General features: G+C 47.1%; 1 protein-coding gene across 4 annotated transcripts in view; it reads left to right on the top strand.

Annotated features, from left to right (window-relative positions):
* Nucleotides 1-22,616, top strand: part of MED27 (mediator complex subunit 27) — a 274,187-nt gene that overhangs the window by 158,326 nt on the left and 93,245 nt on the right. For all 4 annotated transcript variants that reach the window (XR_008959842.1, XR_008959841.1, XM_044389693.3 and 1 more), the window contains exons 5-6: nt 8,164-8,271; nt 18,348-18,389. Coding sequence is in view for 2 of the 4 variants with exons in the window: in XM_044389693.3 (XP_044245628.1) it covers nt 8,164-8,271; nt 18,348-18,389 (150 nt within the window). In the remaining 2 variants the exon portion in view is untranslated. The remainder of the gene's footprint in view (nt 1-8,163; nt 8,272-18,347; nt 18,390-22,616) is intronic.

The raw sequence follows: 22,616 nt of genomic DNA, 5'->3' as shown, positions 1-22,616 counted from the left end.
CTGCGGTCTGGAAGCCTGCTGTCGGGAGAACAGTTCGCCCAGCATGAGCGTCAGGACTACACATACCCAGCAGCTGTGCAGAAGTCAGAGCACTAAGTTTGTTTAGAAAAACGCTAAAATCAGATGAAACAAGTGCTTTAATAGGGTCGTATAGATGGGATCCCGAGTGTGAGTTTAAAGCCATTTGTGAGGGAAACCAGGAGTCTCGTGAAGCAAGGTTTCGAGCCACTTACCAGAGTCCCAGAGAAGACAGTGGGGTGGCTGGAGGCTTAGATGAAGCAAGGCTCTGTGGTTGCCATTGCTTGTGATTCAGAGATACTGGTATGGGGTCATGGACTCGGCATCAGAAGGGGGAACAGCGAGAGGCATGCTTCCGGCCCTGCACAGAAAAGCAGTGAGCTTGGACTCAAATCTTTTGAAACCCCAGCTGCCTTCTATGGGGAATGACAATAAAACACCCGGCTGGGCTGCGTCCCAGGGTTCTTAGAGGGGGAAGCTGCAGCCTTCTGGGCATGCCCCTGGCCTTGTCCTAAGTCAAGAGGTAATGCGGCAGTATGCAGGAGAAGACCCCCAGGAGTCAGGGAAAAGCCTGGGTAGCATTGGATGTTTTTTTCTAGGCCACATCTAAGAACATCTCTTGGAGGAATGTTCCATGAGATCCGTTTGTGGAGTGCTCGTCTGTATAACCAGCTCTACCTTGCCGAACGTGTGCTAAATTGGACAGGTGCCAAACCAAGCATTTTCTGATGATGCCAGACAGCTCAGTGATGGAGCACACCACCCTCCCCAAAATTCTTTGTACACCGTGAGCCCGCGTTGGTATAACACTTACAAGCCCCGCAGTTAATTCAGGCACTTGCCAGCTTAATCACCTCCTTCAAGGCAGGAGCCATATTTGACACTTCTTAACCTCCTTAGGCTTCAGTTTGCCTCTTTAAAAAGAGGGGAGTTGGGAAAAATGATTTTTAAAGTCCTTTCCAGCTCTAGGGTGATATGATTCTCTGATTCCACATCCTCGCCCAGGACTTCACGTAGTCCAGACACAGTTATCAGTAAATGCTTACTGAAACCATTCACTTTATCCTCCTCTTTGTTTGGAATTAGTATGAAGAAGCCTCTTAATACACTGTACTGAAGAAAACTTATTTCCGAGCCTCTGTAGAGATGTCTGTCTGCCTCTCCCTCCTCCCTGTCCCCCACCCTTCTAAGTACGCTTTGACAAACATCGCTTAAAATACAGCAGATCCCTTAAGGATGCCTACATGTTACACTTTACTGTGTTCATACTTGGAAAGTAACACTCGTGGATGACCAAATGATTGGCTTCTTTTCCCCCTCCTTTTTTAACATGCCCCCTCCCCAGAAGCAGAGTTCAGCCATGCAGCCTTTGTCTGAATGGCAAATATCATGCTACCCCCTTCACCTCCCACATACACGCTTTATGCCTGGTCAGGGATTCCTTATCTGGTACCGGGTTCCACATGCAAAAGAGCTTTTGGTCCACCCTCCTCCCCTGTCTCTAGGGCACAGATACTGCTCAGTTTCGAAGTGCCTTTCTCCCTGCACCAGCCCTGAGGGAATAAGCTTTTAAGTGATCAGTTTCTCTCACCTTGTAAGCTCACGGGGTCTGCCAGTATAGATAACACCTCAACGACCAGATTTGTAAAGTTTGTGTTAGACAACAGCTGGTAGCAGAGCGAAACTAAATATTTTTGCTCTCATCCTCAACTTTCCTCCCACTTTCCCTTCTTAGCTTGTGACTTGCCTTGTCATTGTGAACTGGAAATTCTCTTACTGGGATACAGCTTGGCAGGTGACTGTCATGAGACCCGATAGAGAAGACCACCGATGCAGCCCCAGCTGCCCAGAGCACAGCTAGCCTGACAAGCGACCAGGCAGTGACGGCATGGGCACCTCCCTGGAAGGGCAATGACCGGCTGGGAAGCCCACTGGCTTCCTCTGATTCTTCACAACTTGACATTTGAACACTCATGGGGACAGGCACAGGAGGAGTAGTGAGTGAGCTCCTCGGAAATGTGCTGCTCAGTAATAGAAGTGTTACCTTGGTAACAGGAAGCCTGCTTCATTACCAGATGGCATTAGCTTTATTTGTGGTATCCCAAGCAGTTGCCAAGAACCAGCCTGTAGCCCCTGTCAACTGGGTGTTTTGCCTGGGACCATGGCCGGCACGGGCTACTCTGTGGAACGATGTCAGTTGGCCTGTTTGGATGCATTGCCGTGTTAGGCCACCGGAACTCCAAGGTCATTACAACCTGATGCATCCAGTTATGTTTGAAACTAGTGCAGTCTGGATATGTGAGGATCTGAATCCTTGTAGAGTGACATGGGGGCTGGAAAGAACGTTAGAGAATGTGCATGAAGCTCCATCTCGATGGAACTTGAAAGGCTCCCATGGCCCTTTCCACCACACCACGCTCAAGAGAAACTCGGCTAGTAGCTCTTGCGTTTTGTCATGCGCCACACCCCTAGCCACGTCTCCTGTGCATCAACTCGACTGATTTCCTCACGGGCCCCTCTGCATTTCGCAGCTGAGTAAACTGACTTGCCGTCAGTCACACAGTCCAGTGGTAGGTGTGGGACTGAAGCCCATTGCACTTGACCTGCACACTAAATGGCCTCTTTTGGGTGTCAGCAGGGTGAGTCCAGATCAGCCCACAGGACAGCTTCATTCATGTCTTCCCCTAAACTGCCTAGCCCCCAGGCTTGCAGCCTTTCCACTCAGCAGTCATTCATCAGAAGGCACATTTCTGTTCATAGCTCAGGGCCCGACACCACTGTCACCCACTCTCTACAGCTTCCCTCTAGCCCCAGGTACCAGAGTAGAAGGGTAAATTGACGTCAGTGGCAAGTTCACTGAACTGGTTCCAGCTTTAATGTTAACTGGCTTCAAATGATTTCACTTCCACCAAATCCAGACTGGGCTGGGCAACAGTTACCACTGGGAACGTATCCTGCGCCGGGCCTGTTCCTCACCCTTGCTCGGTGCATTGTCTTGCTGACCCCTCACAGTCAGTCTGTGGTGGAGCTATCGTGACCTCCGCTGGGTGAGAGGAGGCCGATGTTCAGAGACGGTAGATGCCCGGTCAGGCTTTCCAGCAGCAGAGCTGAGACCTGACTCCCAAGTGCCTCTGATTCCAGAGCCTCACCGTGTCAGGCTTCAAAGTTGTGTACATAGTTTCGTTATGACCATGTTAAAAATTCAGAAAGCCATAGGCCTATGCATATTCTACATATATGATCACCAGGGTCCTTTCTGGGTTTCTAAAAAATAAGAATGGACAAACTTGGTGCGTTGGGTGGCTCAGTTGGGTAAGCGTCTGTCTTTGGCTCAGGTCATGATCCCAGGGTCCTGGGATCGAGTCCTGCATCGGGTTCCCCGTTCAGCGGGGAGCCTCCTTCTCCCTCTGCCTCTGCCTTCTGCTCCCCCTACTGTGCTCTCTCTCTCTCAGTCTGTCAAATAAATAAATAAGATCTTTAAAAAAAAATGAACAAACTTCATGGAGCTTTACCAATTTGAAAGATAATGGGGTTGTCCACAAAATGCTGCAGGCCAGTACAAGCATAAGCCGTGGGGACGCTCCCTGAGGGGGAAGGTGGAGAGGAGAATACAGACCTAATTCATATTCATAAAATGAAAAACAAACATTTTAACCCTTCAGCATTCTTTGCCCCTCTTGCCCTGGCCATGGTCCTGAAATGCCGTTTCCCACTGAAAAGAGCCAGGGCTGTGGAGGAGACGGCCAACTCGTGACCTCGGGCAGGAATTGTGCCAGACCAACCTGGGCTGTCCCGTACCAGATAGCAAGGGAGCTGTCACAGAGACTGGAGTGAGTCAGAAGGACCCAACCAAGGAAATGCCCACGGGCCACAGAACAATGTGAGCATCAGTAAGAATGTAGGACTAGTAATTGTACCAGGTACAAATACATCAAATATGTTGAAATCCATGAGTTTATAATAATGTTGGGTGGAAAACTAAGCTGTCTGCGTTGGAAGGAAACTAGTGAACCGATGCATTGTTTTGAGGACTGATAAAGGGAAAGCATGGAGCATTTATTCTGCCTTTCCTATGCAATAAACTCAATCACTGAGTAGCCAAATAGTAGATGAGGGGAAGTTTTTCTTTATAAAAGTGTCCCAGCTAATAAAGACAGAACGATCACACTGGTATGTGGCCAGCTGAAGCCCCTGGTGAATTCATGGGTCAGCAGCTGCCAGCATTACCTGCCAAGACACCCAAGCTCTTTTGCCTCCCGTTAGTAAACCATAACACTGCCCGTGAACTTGTCGTGCCAAAAGAAATCAAGCCTGAATCTCCTCTCATGCCAATTTACAAGAAGTACGGAGTAAGGAGGAACATGCAAAGTACACCATGGGGATGCCATCAGCAAAATCCAGACTGCGGAAAACTCTGTAGAAAAAAAGTGACCCAGTTTCTTCAACAAATAAAATGAGGGGTGGGAGTTGAGACCGGGAACCTTTAGTTTAGGAGAGCCTCATGGGACATGTCAGCCAATCACATTGTGTGGACTATATTCGGATCCTGACACAAGCAAACTGTTTTAAAAGTGGCACTTACGGGGGCGCCTGGGTGGCACAGCGGTTAAGCGTCTGCCTTCGGCTCAGGGCGTGATCCCGGTGATCTGGGATCGAGCCCCACATCAGGCTCCTCTGCTGGGAGCCTGCTTCTTCCTCTCCCACTCCCCCTGTCTGTGTTCCCTCTCTCGCTGGCTGTCTCTATCTCTGTCAAATAAATAAATAAAATCTTTAAAAAAAAAAAAAAAGTGGCACTTACGAAACTGTTGGAAATTTGAACCCCGATGACAGCTTTGATAATATTGAAGAATTCTTGTTGATTGAGGTATGGGATGGCATCGTAGTCTTGCATTTTTTTGTGTTGTGAGTCCTTTTAGAGACACAGAAGGATATGTTTACAGATGAAATGATGATACTATGGCTGTTAATTGTTTCAGTGTAACATAGGAAGGGAAAAGTAGGTGGGGGTGGAGGTGAAACAGGGTTTGCCAAGAGCTACAGTTATTGAAGTTTTGGGGTGGAGGTCTATGGACGTTCTTTGTTCTGTTTCACTTACTTTTGTATATTTGTTTAAATATTTCATAAAAAATGGGCTAGGGGCGCCTGGGTGGCTCAGTTGGTTAAGCATCCGACTCTTGATTTCTGCTCAAGTCACGATCTCAGGGATGTGGGATCGAGCCCGGCATCGGGCTCCACGCTCAGCGGAGAGTCTGCTTGAAGGTTCTCTCCCTCTGCCGCCCCACCACTCGCACACACAAACTGTCTCTCTCTAAAATAAATAAATAAATCTTTTAAAAATGTTTTCAGACCAATAAATAAATGGGTTAAAGAAATTAAGTTGCTCCTTCTAGAGGGGATGGATTTTACTTTGTTTTGTTTTGATTTAATGATACCTGTTACTGACAGGAGAGGAGAGAAGTAGGTACGCTTGTACCTTTGTAGCTGGCGTAACGCTTACAACTCGCAGTTAGCGACTGCATCAGAAGACTTTAAATATTTGTACTATTGGCCCTAGTAATTACAGTTGTCCAAGTCTATCTTCAGGAAATAATCCCAAATGCAGCAAAAGCTTGGTGAACAAAAGTGCACACGGTAGGCATATTTATATTAGGAAAACTTGAAAGCAGCTCATGTCCGGCAATAGGAGAATGGTTAAAGAAATTATAAAAATACCCATACTCAGTGAAGTGCCAGGCAGCACGTACTGCCATTTTTGAAGACTGCACAGCAATAAAGAACAATGCTTATGTCCTAATTTTAAGTAAAACTTTGATTTGAAATTAGGTATATAGTTTCAGTTACAGCCATGTTACAAATTCAGAAACGGTAGATCTTTTTTCCCCCAGTTTTATTACAAAGTAATTGATTTACACCACTTTGTAAGTTTAAGGTGTGCAGCACAGTGGTCTGATGTGAAATGATGACCACAGTAGGTTCAGCCAACATCCATCTTCTCGTATAGATGCCATGGAAAGAAGAAAAGAGAAAAGGAAAAAAAATTTTCTCCTTGTCATGGGAACTGGTAGGATTGACTCTGTACACAGCTTTCCTCACACCCCGCAGCAGGGCCAGCTGTGGTCAGCATGTGGGCATCGCATCCCCAGGACATATTTATCTTGTAACTGGACTTTTGGGCCTTTTGGCCCCCTTCTTCCAGTTCCCCCTGCCCAACCCTCCACCTCTGGTAACCCCAAGTCTGACCTCCTTTTCTATGAAATCCATAAATCTTTTATTAAAATGATTGAAAGGAAATCTCCCTGAAACGTTAATGGTTTAGAAGGGCAGATTATGAATGATTATTTCCTTCCTTTTTACTCTAATTGTAGGTTTTTCTATAACGGGCCTATTTATTAAGTTTTTAGTGTTCATTAGCTTTTAAAATACCAAAATTCACCTTTAAAAACAAAAATTAAATATAAAATTTCTAGTATCTTTAGTGTGGTTTTTTTTCTGAATTCCATCTTAAAATACTTGAGAAATGACAGAGGCAATTTATTGGTTAAAGTCAGCTAGATTTTGGTTTTTTACGGAAATAATAGCTTAGTTATCTCTGTGTATTAGCAGAGTTAAAATGGGCAGTTGAAATGGCGGCCCCGTTGGAGACGGTGTGTCGGACCTCCAACTGCAGCCCAGCGAGAGGCTGTTGGTTTCAGTGCATATAATTACAAAACTGTGAACTTGATTCTTTTCCTCCCTCTCCCTTCCTCCCCATAGACTGCATGTGGACTAGAGAGTCACGGCTCCTACTTTGGTGGTTTATTGACATCCTTATCTAGTGATTTCCAGTTATCCAAGAGATGGCCCATTAAATGTTACATGGTGTAGCAGTATTTGAAAGTTCAAATAAATAAATAAATAAATAAATAAAATGGAAGTACTATACAGAAATGAGATGTTTTTATTAACATTCTCTTAAATGTAAATAAGGGTCTCATCTCTTTTTCCTACCCTGTTGATAATTCTCGACCATTTTAGGCATACAAAAATAGAGAGATCCTCTCATCACTTAGAAGTTATTGAAGGAACCAGATACTAGGAATGTTCGGTGATACCCAGGACTAATCACAGAAAGACGAGGGTTGTTGCTGGGGACAGTCGGCCAGCAGAGAACGGGGAAGTGAGGAGAGGGTGTTTGAAGGTGGCATCAGCAGCAACGGAGTATATATTGGGTCTCAGGTTTAGGATTGGGGCGGGGGCTCTTTTCAGCTCATTCTCTGATATTGGAGCCTCAGTGAACAAACCAGACCTGGGCCCTGGTTGGGCCCTGTTCTGAGTCTGCCCCCAGGGTCTCATCTGGGAAATGAACAGAAGAGGCGTAGCCAAGTACCGGAAGAGTTACATGAGCCCCTAAAAGAAAGGAAGGTGCTGTTTCTCTTCTTAGTGCTGAGCCCGTTCCAGCAAACACAGCAGGTTACGTTTTCCCTGGCATTACATGAAACTGTGCTTTTTTTTTTAGGTGTGTGGGTTTTTTGTTTTCTTTTTTTTATCCGTTATACGTGCTTAGGTTCTAAGAGAGTAAAAGCACTTAATGTATTTCCAGGATCATGTTCCTTTTTGGAGATAAAATTCTGCTACTTTCCATTTACCTTCAGAACTTACTTGGTATTGCTTCTCCACTTACTCCCAGCTATTATAAATAGATAGTTCAGCCGCATGGGCATTTGGTGCCTGCCTTTCATCTCTCTGCTATATTCTTCTACATATTCCATGGGTGTACATAGGGCCGTGAACTAATAGGAAAATAAATGTGCTTACCAAATCCTAGCATGCCAGAATCCCAGGATAGCCTTTGAAAAAGGTCATCTTAAGACAGAAAAAAATAAAAGGAAATTTTACTGTATCCAGATATTAAACATATGGAACTTATCCTGAGATTTGTAAGCCAAAAATATCAATAAGTTCCGTGTAGTTAGAATGCGGGAGGGCCTCGTCGTTTAGAGCTTGTTCCGGAACGCTTAGGATGCCTTCCCTCGGAGGGCCCTCCCGTGCGTCTCTCAGCAACAAGAGGGCGAGGTGAGCCTTTCTTCTTCACAGAGTCTTGCCCAGCCTCATGCATTTGCATGTTCAAGCGTAAGCTTTCATGTGTGCATGCATGTGTTTTGACAGGTGACCTTGGGAAAGGTGTTGAAGGTGATTGTCGTCATGCGGAGCCTGTTCATTGATCGGACAATAGTGAGGGGATATAGTGAGAATGTCTACACAGAAGACGGCAAGGTAAGCATTCTGGAGTCTTTTGTTTCGTTTGCCTTTATTTTCTGTGTCCCAGAACAAACGCGGCAGAGTCCCAGATGAGTGACATTAAACACTAGCAGTCATTGCTGAAATGATCAACAAGCATGGTTTATCAGTATGAAGATGAACGTTTTACAGAAAAACATTTCTCTCTCTCTCCCCTTGCATTTTTCATCAAGCTTCTGCTTTTTCCTTTAAGCCTGATGCCCTTAGTTGAATTTCTAATTTATCACCTTAGACCCCAGTTGCCTCATTAAATGTGTCTTCTGAGGAAATGGATTTCTTTTTCTTTCTTTCTTTTTTTTCCCGCCCAGTAGTACAGCACATCAATAGCCCAGGGTTTGGCATTTTCGGCATTTTGCTTTTCCTAGAACCATGAGGAAAATTCGAGTTACTTTGACACACAACCGGCTCAGGATCTTTCCCATGAAACTAACAAGGAGCCCTGAGGAAGTGGCTTATCCTCAGCAGTCCATACTGAACACTGCGGTTGAAAAAAGAGAAGTTTTTTCCATGGGTGGTTTGTCTCATAGAAAGTTCACCCATGTGAACCCCTGATTTCTGTTGACTGCACACTGTCCATATGGCTCTAGGGAGAGCAGCAGAGGATGCTAATGGGAGCTGACAGCCTTCATTTGTGTTGGCTTCCAGAGTGTAATGAGCACTCCGCCTGAGACACCTACCCGGACGCACCCTGGCCATTTGGTGCACTAAGCCTCTGTCTGCCCTGCTCTCCCGAGCTGTCCCTTCTCTTCATGAAGCCCATTACAATTTTTAAAGTTTGCTATAGTACTAGCACTCACCACCCAATGGCCACATTACAATGAGGATAGAACATTCTTCAAAAAAATGTGACAGATGTAGCTTAGCACATAACAGTGTGTTACGTAAGAGCTGTGACCCACAAGGTGATGAGATTTGTGTTTTGAACAAGTAACCCAGCATCTCCACGTCCCACACAAATGTTGTCCACGAGGGAAACTACTCTTTCTTCAAGGACTCTGCCAAGTTCTCGTCTGTCTCCCCTTTGAAAGCAAAGCGTCCCTCAGGGGGAGATTTCCTTTTCCTTTTTGGAAAAACCGAAGTGTCTTTAGAGCAGGTATGGAGACTAAAGTGCATCACGGGGGCAGTTGTGGTGTGTGTGTGTGATTCATAAACCCTGGCGGCAGCTCTCTCTGGACGCTCCAAACTAGGGAGCAGCAGCAGAAGTGACCCTGGCCAGGAACCCCCACATTCCTGGTCCTGGCCGTTTAGAGAGGTGGTTCTTGTTGCCTTGGTTCGAGGTTCACAGCTCCTTAGCCACACCTGGTATGAATCATGGTCCTTGCCCTCCAGAGTCTTACAGATGCGCTGGGGAGAGAAGGCTGGAAACAGAAAGCTAAGCAACAGTAGCGACTGACCTTGTGACAAAAGGTACAAACTTGGGAGAGGGAGGAAGCATTCACTAAAGTTAGATTTTTTTTTTTTTTAAGATTTTACTTATTTATTTATTTGACAGAGAGAGAGAGAGCCAGCGAGAGAGGGAACACAAGCAGGGGGAGTGGGAGAGGAAGAAGCAGGCTCCTAGCAGAGAAGCCCAATGCGGGGCTCGATCCCAGAACACTGAGGTCACGCCCTGAGCCGAAGGCAGACGCCTAACGACTGCGCCACCCAGGCGCCCCGTCTAAAGTTGGATTCTAAGGAGTGAGGGTTTACCTACTTTGCCTGCTCTCTTTAACATTGTATTTGTTTGCCCCACACTGGCAGTGTCCGAAAACCTGTAAAGCAAAGCACTTAGCACTGTGCCACCTAGTCACCACTCAGTCGATAACTAATACCATTTTTATTCTGCGCTTAGAACAAGGGATTTAGAAAGTTGTCACGTATGTATGCTTCTAGGATTTCTCTCCCTGAGTAACCATCCCCCCCACCCCGCCCTGTACTGTCGTTTCATGTGTCAGCCCCCGGAGGTCACTATGTCTAGGTGGGACCTCTCCTCCCCAGGTGCACCTCACATTCAGCCCGCCCAGAACTCCGCTCACTGCTTCCTTTCCAAAACTCAGTTTCCCTCTGCTGTTCCTCATCTGGGGTAACTGTACCACTGCCTAATCGCCCAAACCGTCCCTCCCCTTCCCCAAATCTAGTCTGTCAGCAGTTTCTGATGATTCTCCCACTTAAATCTCTCCCAAATTGGGCTCCTCCTGTCCGTCTCCCCTTCTTCCAGGTTCTCCTTATTTCTCAATGGAGCAGGTGCACTGGCCGCCTCATGCCTCGTCTCCAGTCTTATTTCCCTGCCACAGTCTGTCCTTCACTTGGCTTCCAGAGCAGTCTTCCCAAAATACACATCCAAGCGTATGATTTCTTGCTTTCACCATCCCCTGTTGCCCAAAGCAGGCAGAAAAGTAGAATATTAATAGGTATTAGACACAAAGCTGTCCATGGTCAAAGTGTCTGTGAGAAACACGGGGTTAGAGAAGGTTCAGTAGGTTTCTTTACTATAGAAATTCTTAGAAACTTTAGTTTGCTTAGTGTCCTGTGAATCTGCTAAGAGGAGCATATAGTGTGCAGTATTTTCCTAACTTATTTGAACCCCAAATTCATTGTTTCTTCCTTTCTTCTCAGCATATCGTGACACTGGCGTTTCACAGAACACGCTTCTGAAAACCCTGGCTTCTAGACTAAAATCCAAACTCCTTAGCAACACATAGAAATGCCAAGTGATCTGGCCCCTGCCTTCCTTTCTGACCTCAGCTGCCGTCATTCTGTGCGCACATTTCGTCTCACTCTCCAGCCTTTTGTGCTGTTTGCGGCTCCCGCAGCTCGCACTCATATGCGCCCTCGGTGCCCTGGGCCTGGGATGCTTTGTCCTCCTCATCCACCCGACACACTCACTCTTCCCTTCACCCTGGCTTACTGCCATCCCCTTTCTCCTCCTGTCCCTGTTTCCCCAGGGTCCCTTACAGGAGCATGGACTCGAGCTGGCAGGCCCAGGTTTGCGTCTGCTTGCGCCACAAATTAGCCTCCTCCTGAATACACCCATAGCGTTTTGAACAGTCTTTGTCTAGGACTACAATTAGTACATCATGGTTATTTGTTGACGTGTCTGTCTTGCAGTTAATAAAAACACGAAGAGTATTCCGTATGTTGTCCTGCTAGGGTTCATGCTAATAAGCAAACTTTGCCCACAGTGGTCATCGAGTCCTAGGTTCTGCCTAAATTAGACTCGTTCTCCAATGAAGGCAGCTGAGACCTAGAATGTATAGTGACTTGCCTGCAGTCACACCCCGCCAGGCCTTGGACCGCCATCTGCCAGGAGCACCTCAAGGGCCCAGGCCCTGTCCCATGACGCTGTTCCAAGATGTTGCAGTGCCTGGAGTGCTGGAGAAGCCCAGTGATGTGTGGGAGGAGACAGTGGAGAAGCCTACTTGGGATGTGCCAGTGCTTTAGCTGGAATGGAAAAGTGGAGAACCAAACATCAGAGACGAGGACCAAAAGAAGCAGCAGGGAGTGGAGTCATAAGTGCAGAAAATGAAGGAGACACACACACACGCACACACAGCGCACGTCTTCCTAATGAAAGATTAGCGTGGGTTCTCTGTTCATCAGAAAGAAAGTGAATATGTGTCTGGAAACCTGAATTCTGCTATGATTCATATCACAAATGTGATACAGGAGGCCTCTTGCTGCGTTTTACAGCTGCACATATTGGCCCAAGTGGTCAGTAGGGACCCTGAAATGAGGAATAGCAAGATTGAGAGGACCAAGCCATTTGATGTTTTAAAGGCGCATTAACCGCGTTTGGCAGAGGAGCTCTCGAAACGACCGCTCTGCCCAGAATCGAATCCTAGCCAATTTGAATTTTTTTTTTTTTTTTAAGATTTTACCTATTCGACAGAGATAGAGACAGCCAGCAAGAGAGGGAACACAAGCAGGGGGAGTGGGAGAGGAAGAAGCAGGCTCATAGCGGAGGAGCCTGATGTGGGGCTCGATCCCACAACGCCGGGATCACGCCCTGAGCCGAAGGCAGACGCCCAACCGCTGTGCCACCCAGGCGCCCCAAATCCTAGCCAATTTGATTAGCCCCTTCTTTTCTCAGAGCACTTTACAAAACCATGCAGACATTATTAGTGTTCTATTTTGAGTACTGGTGCTGGTATATGTGAATTTATATATAGTTATATACATGTAAGCCTTAGCGTAATTAATGTGCTGAAATGTCCAGCATATCCCAAACAAAATGTAACCTTTGGAAGGAGCCACTGGAGCTTGCGGTGTGGTTCTCAAGAACCAATTGCTGCTTGCAGTGGTGCTGTTCCAGACATGCAGCTCGGCATTTGCCCAGCTGGTGTCTGAGCGCTAGCCTGGGGGTGATTTGCTGCAGTCTGAGAGCTCAGCCACGGATGCCATGGGCGTGGCTTAGAAAGCAGTGGACTTGGTGGGTTCTGAACTTCTGCGACTGCAGAAGTCGGTGTCCCCCAAACCCAAAGCAGCCAGCACCTCCTGAAAGGTTTAATTATCCCTGTTGCTACAATAGTGGGCCGGCACCCCCTCCACCCCCTGATTTCCTGGACCTGACAGGTTTTCTCCCCATCAGAATCCCAGCAAGGCTGTTGCTTTGCAGTAACCACCGCCACCCTGATCGTCTGCCTCTTCACCTGGGATGCGTATTTTTTTTTAATATTTTTTATTATGTTAGTCACCATACAGTACATTCCTGGTTTTTGATGTAAAGTGTAAAGTTCGATGATTCATTAGTTGCGTATAACACCCAGTGCACCATGCAATACGTGCCCTCCTTACTACCCATCACCAGCCTATCCCATTCTCCCACTCCCCTCCCCCTGAAGCCTGCAGTTTGTTTCTCAGAGTCCATAGTCTCTCATGCTTTGGGATGCATATTTTTGAGACCAAGCTCCAGTACACTAATTCTTCTAATAAAATATAAAAATGCTTTTAAAACTTACCAACCTGCTATTCACTGTAACCAGGGAGGTGCAGAGAGCCATGACTCAGCATCTTAAAAGGCAGATTTAAGTTGAATACCTGGGCATTGTCCTGATTTTATACCCGCCAGACTTAACTGAAAAAATGTAAGTGTCTCGGTTGAATTTATCTTATTAGGGGATTTCGGTTATGTTAATGCTATAGCTTCATTAATTACCCCGTATCAATAAAAAAGGCAGCTTTTAGCCTCCTAGTGAAAGGGAGGAAAAGAAATAGTGGTATCAAAGGGAACCTTCAAAGACAGCCAGAGCTGTCTCCTGGGTAATTTCTGATCCCCGCATTCTTCCCACTTCAAAGTTGGATGTGGGGGGGGGGAGGGGTCGAGGGGGTTGGGGAAGCTTGAATCTGATTTCTCTAATAAGTGTTGGCATCAGCCCCGTTTGATATCAGATGCAGGGAACATTTTGATTTGTTATAGCCTTTGAAATTGTTCAGACGACCTTCAGAAAAACGGCCTCTTGCTACTTACGGGGGAAGGGGAAAGCTGGGGAAGGGGCCTGCAGTTTAATTCACATGCGGACGGTGCCCGGAGTTGTGCTTTCAGCAGTTTCTGGTAACAAATGTCTGTCCTGATCGAAAGTGAAAAGTGGAAGAACAGCAGACCCGTAACACTAGTTCTGTGGTGAGACTTGTTCAGTTCCTTATTCTCCAGGGAGGACTGGGCACATTAAGAAGGGGACCAGGTAGAAGTTGATGGTTTTGAAAACTTGGGTAATTATGGAGAAGTATCTGACCATTGCTGCCCCTGCCGACGCATCACCTGTTGACCTTGCAAGGTGAAGATGCTAATAAGTAAAAGCTTTAAAAGTTGAAGGCCCTTGTGAGGTTTATGAGTTTTATTTGGAATTGTCACTTTTAGATAATTTATGGTACCTTGCACTATTTTTTGGAATGAAGAATTGGTAACTTTCTGAGAAGCTGCCAGAATTTTCACTGGCTGCTAAGCGAATTTCAGTGGCGATGATTGTCACATGAGCGGGCCTCGAAGCAGATTTGTCATGTTGAACTTCCACAGGAGTGCCGCCCCCCCCCCCCCCCCCCGCAACAGCTGCCACCGCTAGGGGAGGGGAGTGGCTCACAGTCAGCCCTCCTGAATTCTAGCTGAAATGCGGTCTTCCTCGCGGGTTAAGAGCTGGGCCTCTGGAGACAGGGCTGGTTTTGAATTTTCTACTACATACTCGTGTGATGTTGAACAGGTTACTTAATCTGAGCCTCAGTGTCCTCTTCTGGGAGGTGGGGATGGTTTCATCATCCTTGTCCAGATCTCTGGGAGGATTTCGAAAGCTAACACAGCCCTGTGTCCTTGGCCTCTGCACTCAGAGGGGAGTCTGCTTGTCCTTCTCCCTCTGCCCTCCCGCCCCCCCTCCCCGCTCATTCTCTCTCTCTCTCAAATAAATAAAATATTTAAAAGAAAGGGAAGGAGAAAGGAAACGCGGGTGTAGTGCAGGCCGCATGCATGGTCCTTGGTGAATAGTGTCTGCCCTCGCTGGGTGTGCGGCCATGCTGATGGCAGTGGTCATTGTCATAGCTGGTGTGCCCTTGCCTTCTGATATTGGGCCATTCTGATTTTTCTTTTCGGTAAGTGAGTTTGATCGTCACCATTCTCATTAGTCGAGACGACCTTTGACGTCTTGATGTTTAACCTGAGAGCAGATGTGTCTGTGCTAGAACGGTTGGTCATCTGTGGGGTTGGTTTCCATTTTACCTAAGAATAGAGCACATTCCTACCCCTAAAATACTCACTCCAATCTCCAGAGTCCCAGAGGCTACTCCTAAGACTGCAGATTCAGCCACCAGGTGCCATAAGGTTGGCTTTTCCATTTTAAGGTCTTTCTGATGCTCGCCCAGAATACTGAGAGGTGCTTTACTTTCTTTCCCTGCCGTTGTAGTTCAGAGTAATTTCCCGTTCATCAGGCTGAAAGTTTACAGCTTCCAGAACGCTCCTTTTTGAATATCACAGCCAGCAAAACAATTGGTAGCCATGCCCGCCTTTGCAGTAAAGAAGCTAAAGCTAATAAATATTCACTTGGATCAGTGCGGGCTCCCTGAAATGAATTTCTGAAATCTTCTTGGCCCTGAGAAGAGGCAGGGCACTGGCTCCAGAACGCTCACTTAAATGGCTTTCTTTGGCATAAATCTAGCAGAAAATCAAGTACAAACTGCCTGCTGTGCCTTTGCAGCAATAGGAGAACCCATTGTTACCGGCTCCTTTTCTTACCCGTGTGCACCTGCTACGTAGGGCGTATTGTCTGACATCCTTCTGTCCCAGATGGCTGCAGCCATTCCCTAGGGTCCTGAATTATATATTTAAAGCTCCTTTCAGAAAGAGCAGCACGCTCACTTTGAATGAGCATGGTGTGTTTTCAGAAGCCACAATTAGGCTGGAGAGCCCGTCTCTTAATTAAACTTGTGCGTATTTCTCCCTAGATGATTTCTCTATTAAAACATTCTGCAGATACTGAAGAGTTGGGTTTTTTTTTTTTTTAATAATTTTCTCTTTTAAAACTGTAACTTTTCGGTTTATATGCCGCTTCTTCCTTTTCTCTTTTTCCATGGCCCTGTGTTTATGTCTTGGTCTGCCTACGTATGATGGGAACAGGCAGGAAGGATAAACAGTGGAGAACCTCAGAAGAAACAGCTGTCGGCTTCAAATGGAAGGGGAACTATGTTAGTTCCAAGCTGAGACACTGATGTTACTCTCCCTAAAATTTAGATTTAGACTTTCTGGCATCTCCCTGTCATCTTGGCAGAACTGAGAGATACAGAAAATCGCTCTTATTCATTCTGCACTCTCTGAATAATCTTTAAGTGCTGCATTTTTTTAAGCCCTGAGCTCCACTGCGGCACTGAGAAACCGTGGGAACCTGCCTTCTCCTCCCCAGGATGACCGGCGGGCCAGCAGTTTTCTTCCAGCAGAATTGACAGTGTGGGGAGTTCACTCCGTGTGTTTCATTTGAGGTTTCCTTCAGAGTTTTCTGGAGGTAACATGTCACTTTTCCCCCTACAAATTGCTAGCCTCCAAATTAAAATTCTAATGCCTAAAGATTTGTTTTTAATCGAGTGGCTGAAGGGGCGGGGGCAGAGTGCAGTGACTGAAAATTGATACCACCTTTCTGAAGAGCAGTTCAGCCAGAGTAGAAGGGGAAAGGTCGGTTAGGTGTGCTCTGGAAATCCAGGAAGAAGGTGGTAACACCAGAGGGGATAGGGAGAGGCGGGCCATTCGAATGAATGTTCAGGCAGAGTTCTTCCAGTACTTTTCCTGGCCTGGGATCCGCTAACCTTGGCCCTCTCCAGCAGGAGCCCCGCTGGGGTCCAGAGGGACCCTCTCAGAATCCTCTAAAGCTCCTCTGCGGCCTGAAAGTTCTCAAACACGGCGCAGCGTGCGTGGAACTCATGGGGAACGGGAAGAAGCCGGGAAGAACTGAACACGTGCCTGTGCGCTGACCACCTCTCAAGTCCAAGGCCCGTTTTCAGAAAACCAGGTTTTGGTGTTTTCCTCAGAACAGAAACAGAACTCTGAACTGCCCCATGTCAAGTGCAACACTTCACTTCCTGTCGTCTTCGAGGAATCTCCCTGGGTGATTGCTACTCGTGTTCCCACGTGCTCCAAAGTCAATAACACAACCTATAGCCCATACCGTCGTATCTCAGGTTCCTTCCTTGACCACTGGCCAACCCCAAAGGCAGGTTCCAAGAGGCCCGTTGAGCAGGTGTTTCCATGTGTGCAGCTCTGGAACTCATATATTGCAGTTGGGATTTTAGCACCCGTGGGACATACTGACTCTTCTAATCTGCACTATCCTTGAGCTGTCTCCCAGCACTGCACTGGGGGTAATTCTGGTTTTGCTCTACTTAATTTATAAGTATAAACTCACGAAACGATGAGAACACGTTGACTTATCATACAAAACTGTAAAACAGTCCTTTTGGTTAGAATAAGCCACTGACGTGCTCTGTGTAAGACCCAGTGTAGTCCGAGGAGGATGAGGCAGGTTGACTCCAAGCCCTAGCCATGACCTCCAGTTTCCTCATTTGTGAAGGAGGGGTGCCCTCGATCAAGGGTCCCTGGCCTGACCAGCCATCACAGTCACACCACTGCTTGGGGAGCAAAGCTGAAACAGACAGACAGATGAACAGATTCTCAGGCCCACTGTAAACCTACTAATTCAGACACCGCAGGGGAGGAACCAAGGAATCTTTATATCAAAAAACAAAGAAATACCCCCAGCAGCTTCTGATGCCAGCCAAGTTTGAGCACCATCAGGGGAGACCATCCATCAGAAGTGTCTCCAGATTGCCGTGGACGATTGAATGGCTCTGAACCATTGTCTCATCATCTGGAAAGTAAGGTTGCTAGTGGGACCAGCCACATTGACTTGTTCTAGGGTTAAATGAGCGAGTGTGTGTGGAGGGCCCAGTGTGGTGCCTGGCGTGGAGCAGGGGCTCAGCAGCTGGGAGCTGCTAGTTTTTCTCCACTCAGTAGGGACCTACTGGTGCCTGTGACATGCTACGTCCCACACCAGAACAACATAAGCAAAAGAAATAAAGTTTTAGGTGGTCTTAAGTGCAATGAAAATCTCAAATTTTTGAAAAGATAAAGAGAATCAAGACAACAGATATGGAAATAATATTTTAGACAGGGTAAGTGGGAGATGACTCTCTGATAAGGTGACATTTGAACTGAAGAAAATTAGGAGAAGCCATGTGAGTGTTGGGGGGAAAAGGAATCTATGCAAAGGTCCCGAGGCAGGATTGACATTGGCATGCAAGAGAACCACGGTAGGAGTCCAGGTTAGGAAAGGGAGCCAGGGGCTCCGCCCATGCAGCCTTGGATGCAACAGGTGCCTCACCTCACTTCCCTATATCTTTTCTGTTGGTTTCCTTAAATCACTGACAGGTTGAGAGAGAAGAAATTCAAGCAGGACATTTGAGATGCATATGCAGTGCCACGATTCTGTTATTCCGTAATTATGTTTATTATTTCAAGCTGATGGGTGTAACGGTTGTTACAATGTCATCTCTCAAAGTCCACAGTTAAAATTGATGTTGATGATGCTTTATCTCTTTCCCCCCAGCTTGATATATGGTCCAAATCCAACTATCAAGTATTCCAGAAGGTAAGCTTTACTTTTTCATTCTTACTCAAGAGGCAGGAAGGGAAATATGGATGCTTGAAGGTATAAACATTGGTCTTAAGTTAGAGGTTTTTTAGAAAGTGAAAAAAGCCAGACACAATAGTATGATGCTCATGGTATGACTCCATCTCTATGACATTCTGGAAAAGATTAAGCCTTAGGGACAGAAATCAGATCAGTGGTGTCCAGGGGCCAGGAGTAAGGGCAGGAGATTGTCCCCAGAGGGACAAGAGGAAATGTGTCAGGGTGATGGAAATATTCTGTATCTTCATTGTGGTGGTGATTACACATTGTATTATGTTCCCAAACTCATGGAACTAATACACCTGCTATAGAAGAAAAACTGTGCTTTCCTACCCGTGTAGGGAAGACCCCAGCTCTTCCCTCCTGTGTTTGTCTCCAGTGAATCTCCATTACTTTGCACATAAAACACTTCACTTCTGCCCCTCCTGGTCACTGAACATGTGGGGGTTTGCAGTAACAGGACACAAGCTGGGTGTCCTGCAGTTTAAGTCAGCCTGACACGATCTCCCCGGAGCTACAGACCCCAGTGACAAGTTTGGTTATCTTTGCTTCTGCCCTACCGGCAGTCGGTCAGAGGTTCCCATGCCCCCTCCCCAGACTCTGTCAGTTCACCAGAGCAGCTCACAGAACCCAGGGGAATGCCTCCTTCGGTTTACCGGTTCATTAAAGGACATGATAAAGGACACAGATGGACAGGCAGCTGGAGAGCTACACAGAGCAAGACCTGGGAGGACTTCAAGCGCAGGAGTTTGGGTCCCCATGGAGCTGGGGTACATCACGTCTCTGGTGTTGTATTGTCTCATCTGGAAACTCTCCAAACCCCATACTGCTGGAATTTTATGGTGGCTTCCTCATGTAGACATAATCGGTCATTAACTCGGTTTCTAGCCCCACTCCCCTTCTCGGGAGGATGAGGGGTGAGACAGAAAATTCTAAGTCTCCAATTACCCTAATCATGGCTTGGTCTTTCTGGTGACCGGCCCCCATCCAGGTGCCCACCCAGAGTCGCCTCATTAGAATAGGAGCGGCCCCTAGTGCTCTTACCACTTAGGAAATTATAAGGGTTTCAGGAGCTCTATGCCAGGAACCAGGGGCAAAGATCAAACAATATATGTATATTTTTTTCTCTTATCTTACACCTACAAAGGGTGAATTTTGCTGTGTGGAAATCATACCTTAAACAAAAACAGAAAGCAGAGGCTTTTGAGGTGTTCCAAGCTCACCCAGTTTTTAAGCTCAGTTTGTCAGAGCCCCGTGGTCTACGCAGGTGCCTAGTGTGGGCTGAGGGAGGCGGGCTGGCCCCATCCTCACCCTTCCCCTGCCCCCACCACTTGACACTCTGGTCACCTCTTTTTCTGATGTCAGGGCTCCCCGTGAAATGCTATTTGGGTGAGGTCGGAAGAAATGTGACTAGAGAAAATCCTTTCCCAGCTTCTGATGGTAGAAGGAGCCCTTCCCCGGAGCAGCTCAGCACCTGGGGCTTACGAGGGCTCCCACCACCCCGTAGCACCCAGGCCAGCTCCCTTGCAGGACACCAGCTGCTTTCTTCTGCTCGCATCCCTCCCCGTCTCTGCTTCCGTCCAGAGGTGCACATGGTGGGGTTGCTTGTGATTTCATTCACTGCCCCGTCCAGCTCAACAGCAATGACTTACTGAGCCCCTTTGCCGTGAGCCAGGCACTCTGCTGGGTGCTAGGAATGCGAGGGAAAACCAGACAGACAAGGAGGCACAAGAAGGAAGGAAGGTCACTCCAGCACGTTAACTAGAGGGCTGCACTCAAGAACAACATGAGGGGGGGCGCCTGGGTGGCACAGTGGTTAAGCGTCTGCCTTTGGCTCAGGGCGTGATCCCGGCGTTATGGGATTGAGCCCCACATCAGGCTCTTCCGCTATGAGCCTGCTTCTTCCTCCTCCACTCCCCCTGCTTGTGTTCCCTCTCTCACTGGCTGTCTCTATAAAAAAAAAAAAAAAAAAAAAAAAAAAGAACAACATGAGGGGCCTCTCACGTTGGGGCAGTCCCAGCAGGCCTACGTGGGGCCAGACCTGAACTGAGACAGGCCGCTCCTGAGAAGGAACCAGTCATTTGAAAAGCCGCGGGAGCAGATTCCCGGGTAGCGGCAGCAGCGCACCAGGCTTGGGTTGAGGAGCACGTCCTAAGAGCTGTTGGAAGTCTGTGCGATCGGAGCGTGCAGCAGTCAGAGGGAATGCCGTGGGGGATGGAGGCAGAGCGGAGGGTGGGCAGGGGCCTCTGGGTCCTGGGACAGAATTTGGATTTTATTCTCAAGTCCACCGAAGGGTCGGGTGTGGAGAAGGAGGGACATGATTTTGAAAGCTGAGCCCAAATCGTTTCTACGTGAATAATAGTTGTGTCCAGGGGACGCCAGGGTAGCTTAGAGAGAAAGCACAGAACTTTGTTTTTAATTGAGGGGAAATTCACGTAACACAGAATTAACACAATTCCGTGGCTTTCATGGTGTCGTGGAACATCCGCCCCGTCTGGTTCTAAAACATTTTCATCACCCCAAACGGAAACCCCATCCCCATTAAAACAGCGAGCGTAGGGCTTTTGTATCAAAGCAGCATAATGGACCAGCTCTCTAATGGTGTTTAATACATCACTTCACATTGTTCCCCGACCCTCTCCGTGAAAGGCTAGGCCAAGGACAGATGCCTACAGCTAGGGGAAGAGTCTGACGCCCAGCGCCACACATTTAGGGAGCCTGTGAAAGCATTAAAATTTCACAGTGTGATCACAGTTAAATATAACATGCTATCCTGGCTTGGATCATGAAACAGAAAGAGATTAATGAGAAAATGAGCTTAGTCACTAGTAAGTAACCAGTGTTGGTTTCTTAGCTGTGCTGTAGGTCCCGGATCACGATAGGTGTCAGCAGTGGGGAAAACTGGGCGAGGGGTACATGGGAGCTGTGCGTACCATCTTTGCAACCTTTCTAGTCCAAAATTAAGTTTACCTTAAAAAGAAAATCATCATCTTGACTCTTCTAACACTCCTCTACCCAGCTGAGCTCTCTAGAAGCATAGTGGAGAAAATCGGTCCAGAGCCAGAAGGGAAGGTGTCTGTGGTCATCGGTTGACTTTAGGACGGGCAGCTACATTTGAGTCTTAGCCTTCTTCTCTTAGTGACCATACCTGAGGCATTTACTTGCTCGGTAATGCCTGAAGTCTCAGCCTTAAATGCTAATTTTGTCCATGCTGGCTGCTTCTGTCATGTTTTTCGCCAGCAGCTGGTGGAAGAGCATTCTAAAGAGAAAGAACACTGGTCATTATCTGCGTCGTGTTTCACTTTAATAGTGAGAGACATTAAAGCAGTTCGGGTTTTTTTGCCTGGTTTATCTCGGCGTCCTCTGTGGTATTCCAGTGAGTTACCTCCTTTGGGCCCCACGAAGGCAGGCCGCGGCTTTGAGGACCCATGAGCATTGCAGACCCTAACTGGTCTTTTAACAATGATCTGATTTCCATCTGAATACCCCTTGTGGGGGAGGGGCTTGCACATGCTCACCTTTGCATAAATACATTTTTTTTAATGTTCTGTGTAGTATTAAGTATTTTTGAATGCAAGCAGAAAGTTTATTAGGAAGTCGTAGAATGTGTGAAACACAGATTTGGTGAAGCATAGACGTGGAGGGACGGTGCTGTATTTTTATTCTACCTCCCCTAAAAATAACCTGCCAGGCACTCCTTGTATTTGTTTAAGACTACGAACACACGCTGAAACAGCGTTTAAAATCTGACCTTAGTCTAGTCGGAGAGACGTGGGCGCACCGGCCAGTTCTCCCGCGCAGTCCGTGTGGCGGGTCTGAGTGGATGCATTTGTAGGGACGGGGATTTTACCTCAGCTGGTGAATGGCATGTTGTCTGTGCGTGGGCAGAGCCTTTTCTGAGAACCTTCATCATCCCTGCCTTCACCTATTTTTGACTAAATGGACTTGACCGGATACTGACCTGTACTTGGTTAAAGAACCACAGTTTGGGGACAGGAGATGTGCTCTCTGATCACAACTGACCGCATGTAATGACGTCCGTTTCCTGTTCCAGGGGCAGGTAAGAGTCAGTGGATTAAGGAGTTGTCTGTTTTCCCTGCTAAAACATCGTCTTTTGCTGTCAAAGTAAGGAATATATTGGAAAATAGTGTAGTACAGAATTAAGCTTTATCCTTTATCAGTAAA

This window comes from Ursus arctos, unplaced genomic scaffold (assembly GCF_023065955.2).
Source record: "Ursus arctos isolate Adak ecotype North America unplaced genomic scaffold, UrsArc2.0 scaffold_18, whole genome shotgun sequence".
Classification (NCBI taxonomy): Eukaryota; Metazoa; Chordata; class Mammalia; order Carnivora; family Ursidae; genus Ursus; species Ursus arctos.
The sequence above is the reverse complement of the archived record's forward strand: the minus strand, read 5'-3'. Positions and strand labels throughout refer to the sequence as shown.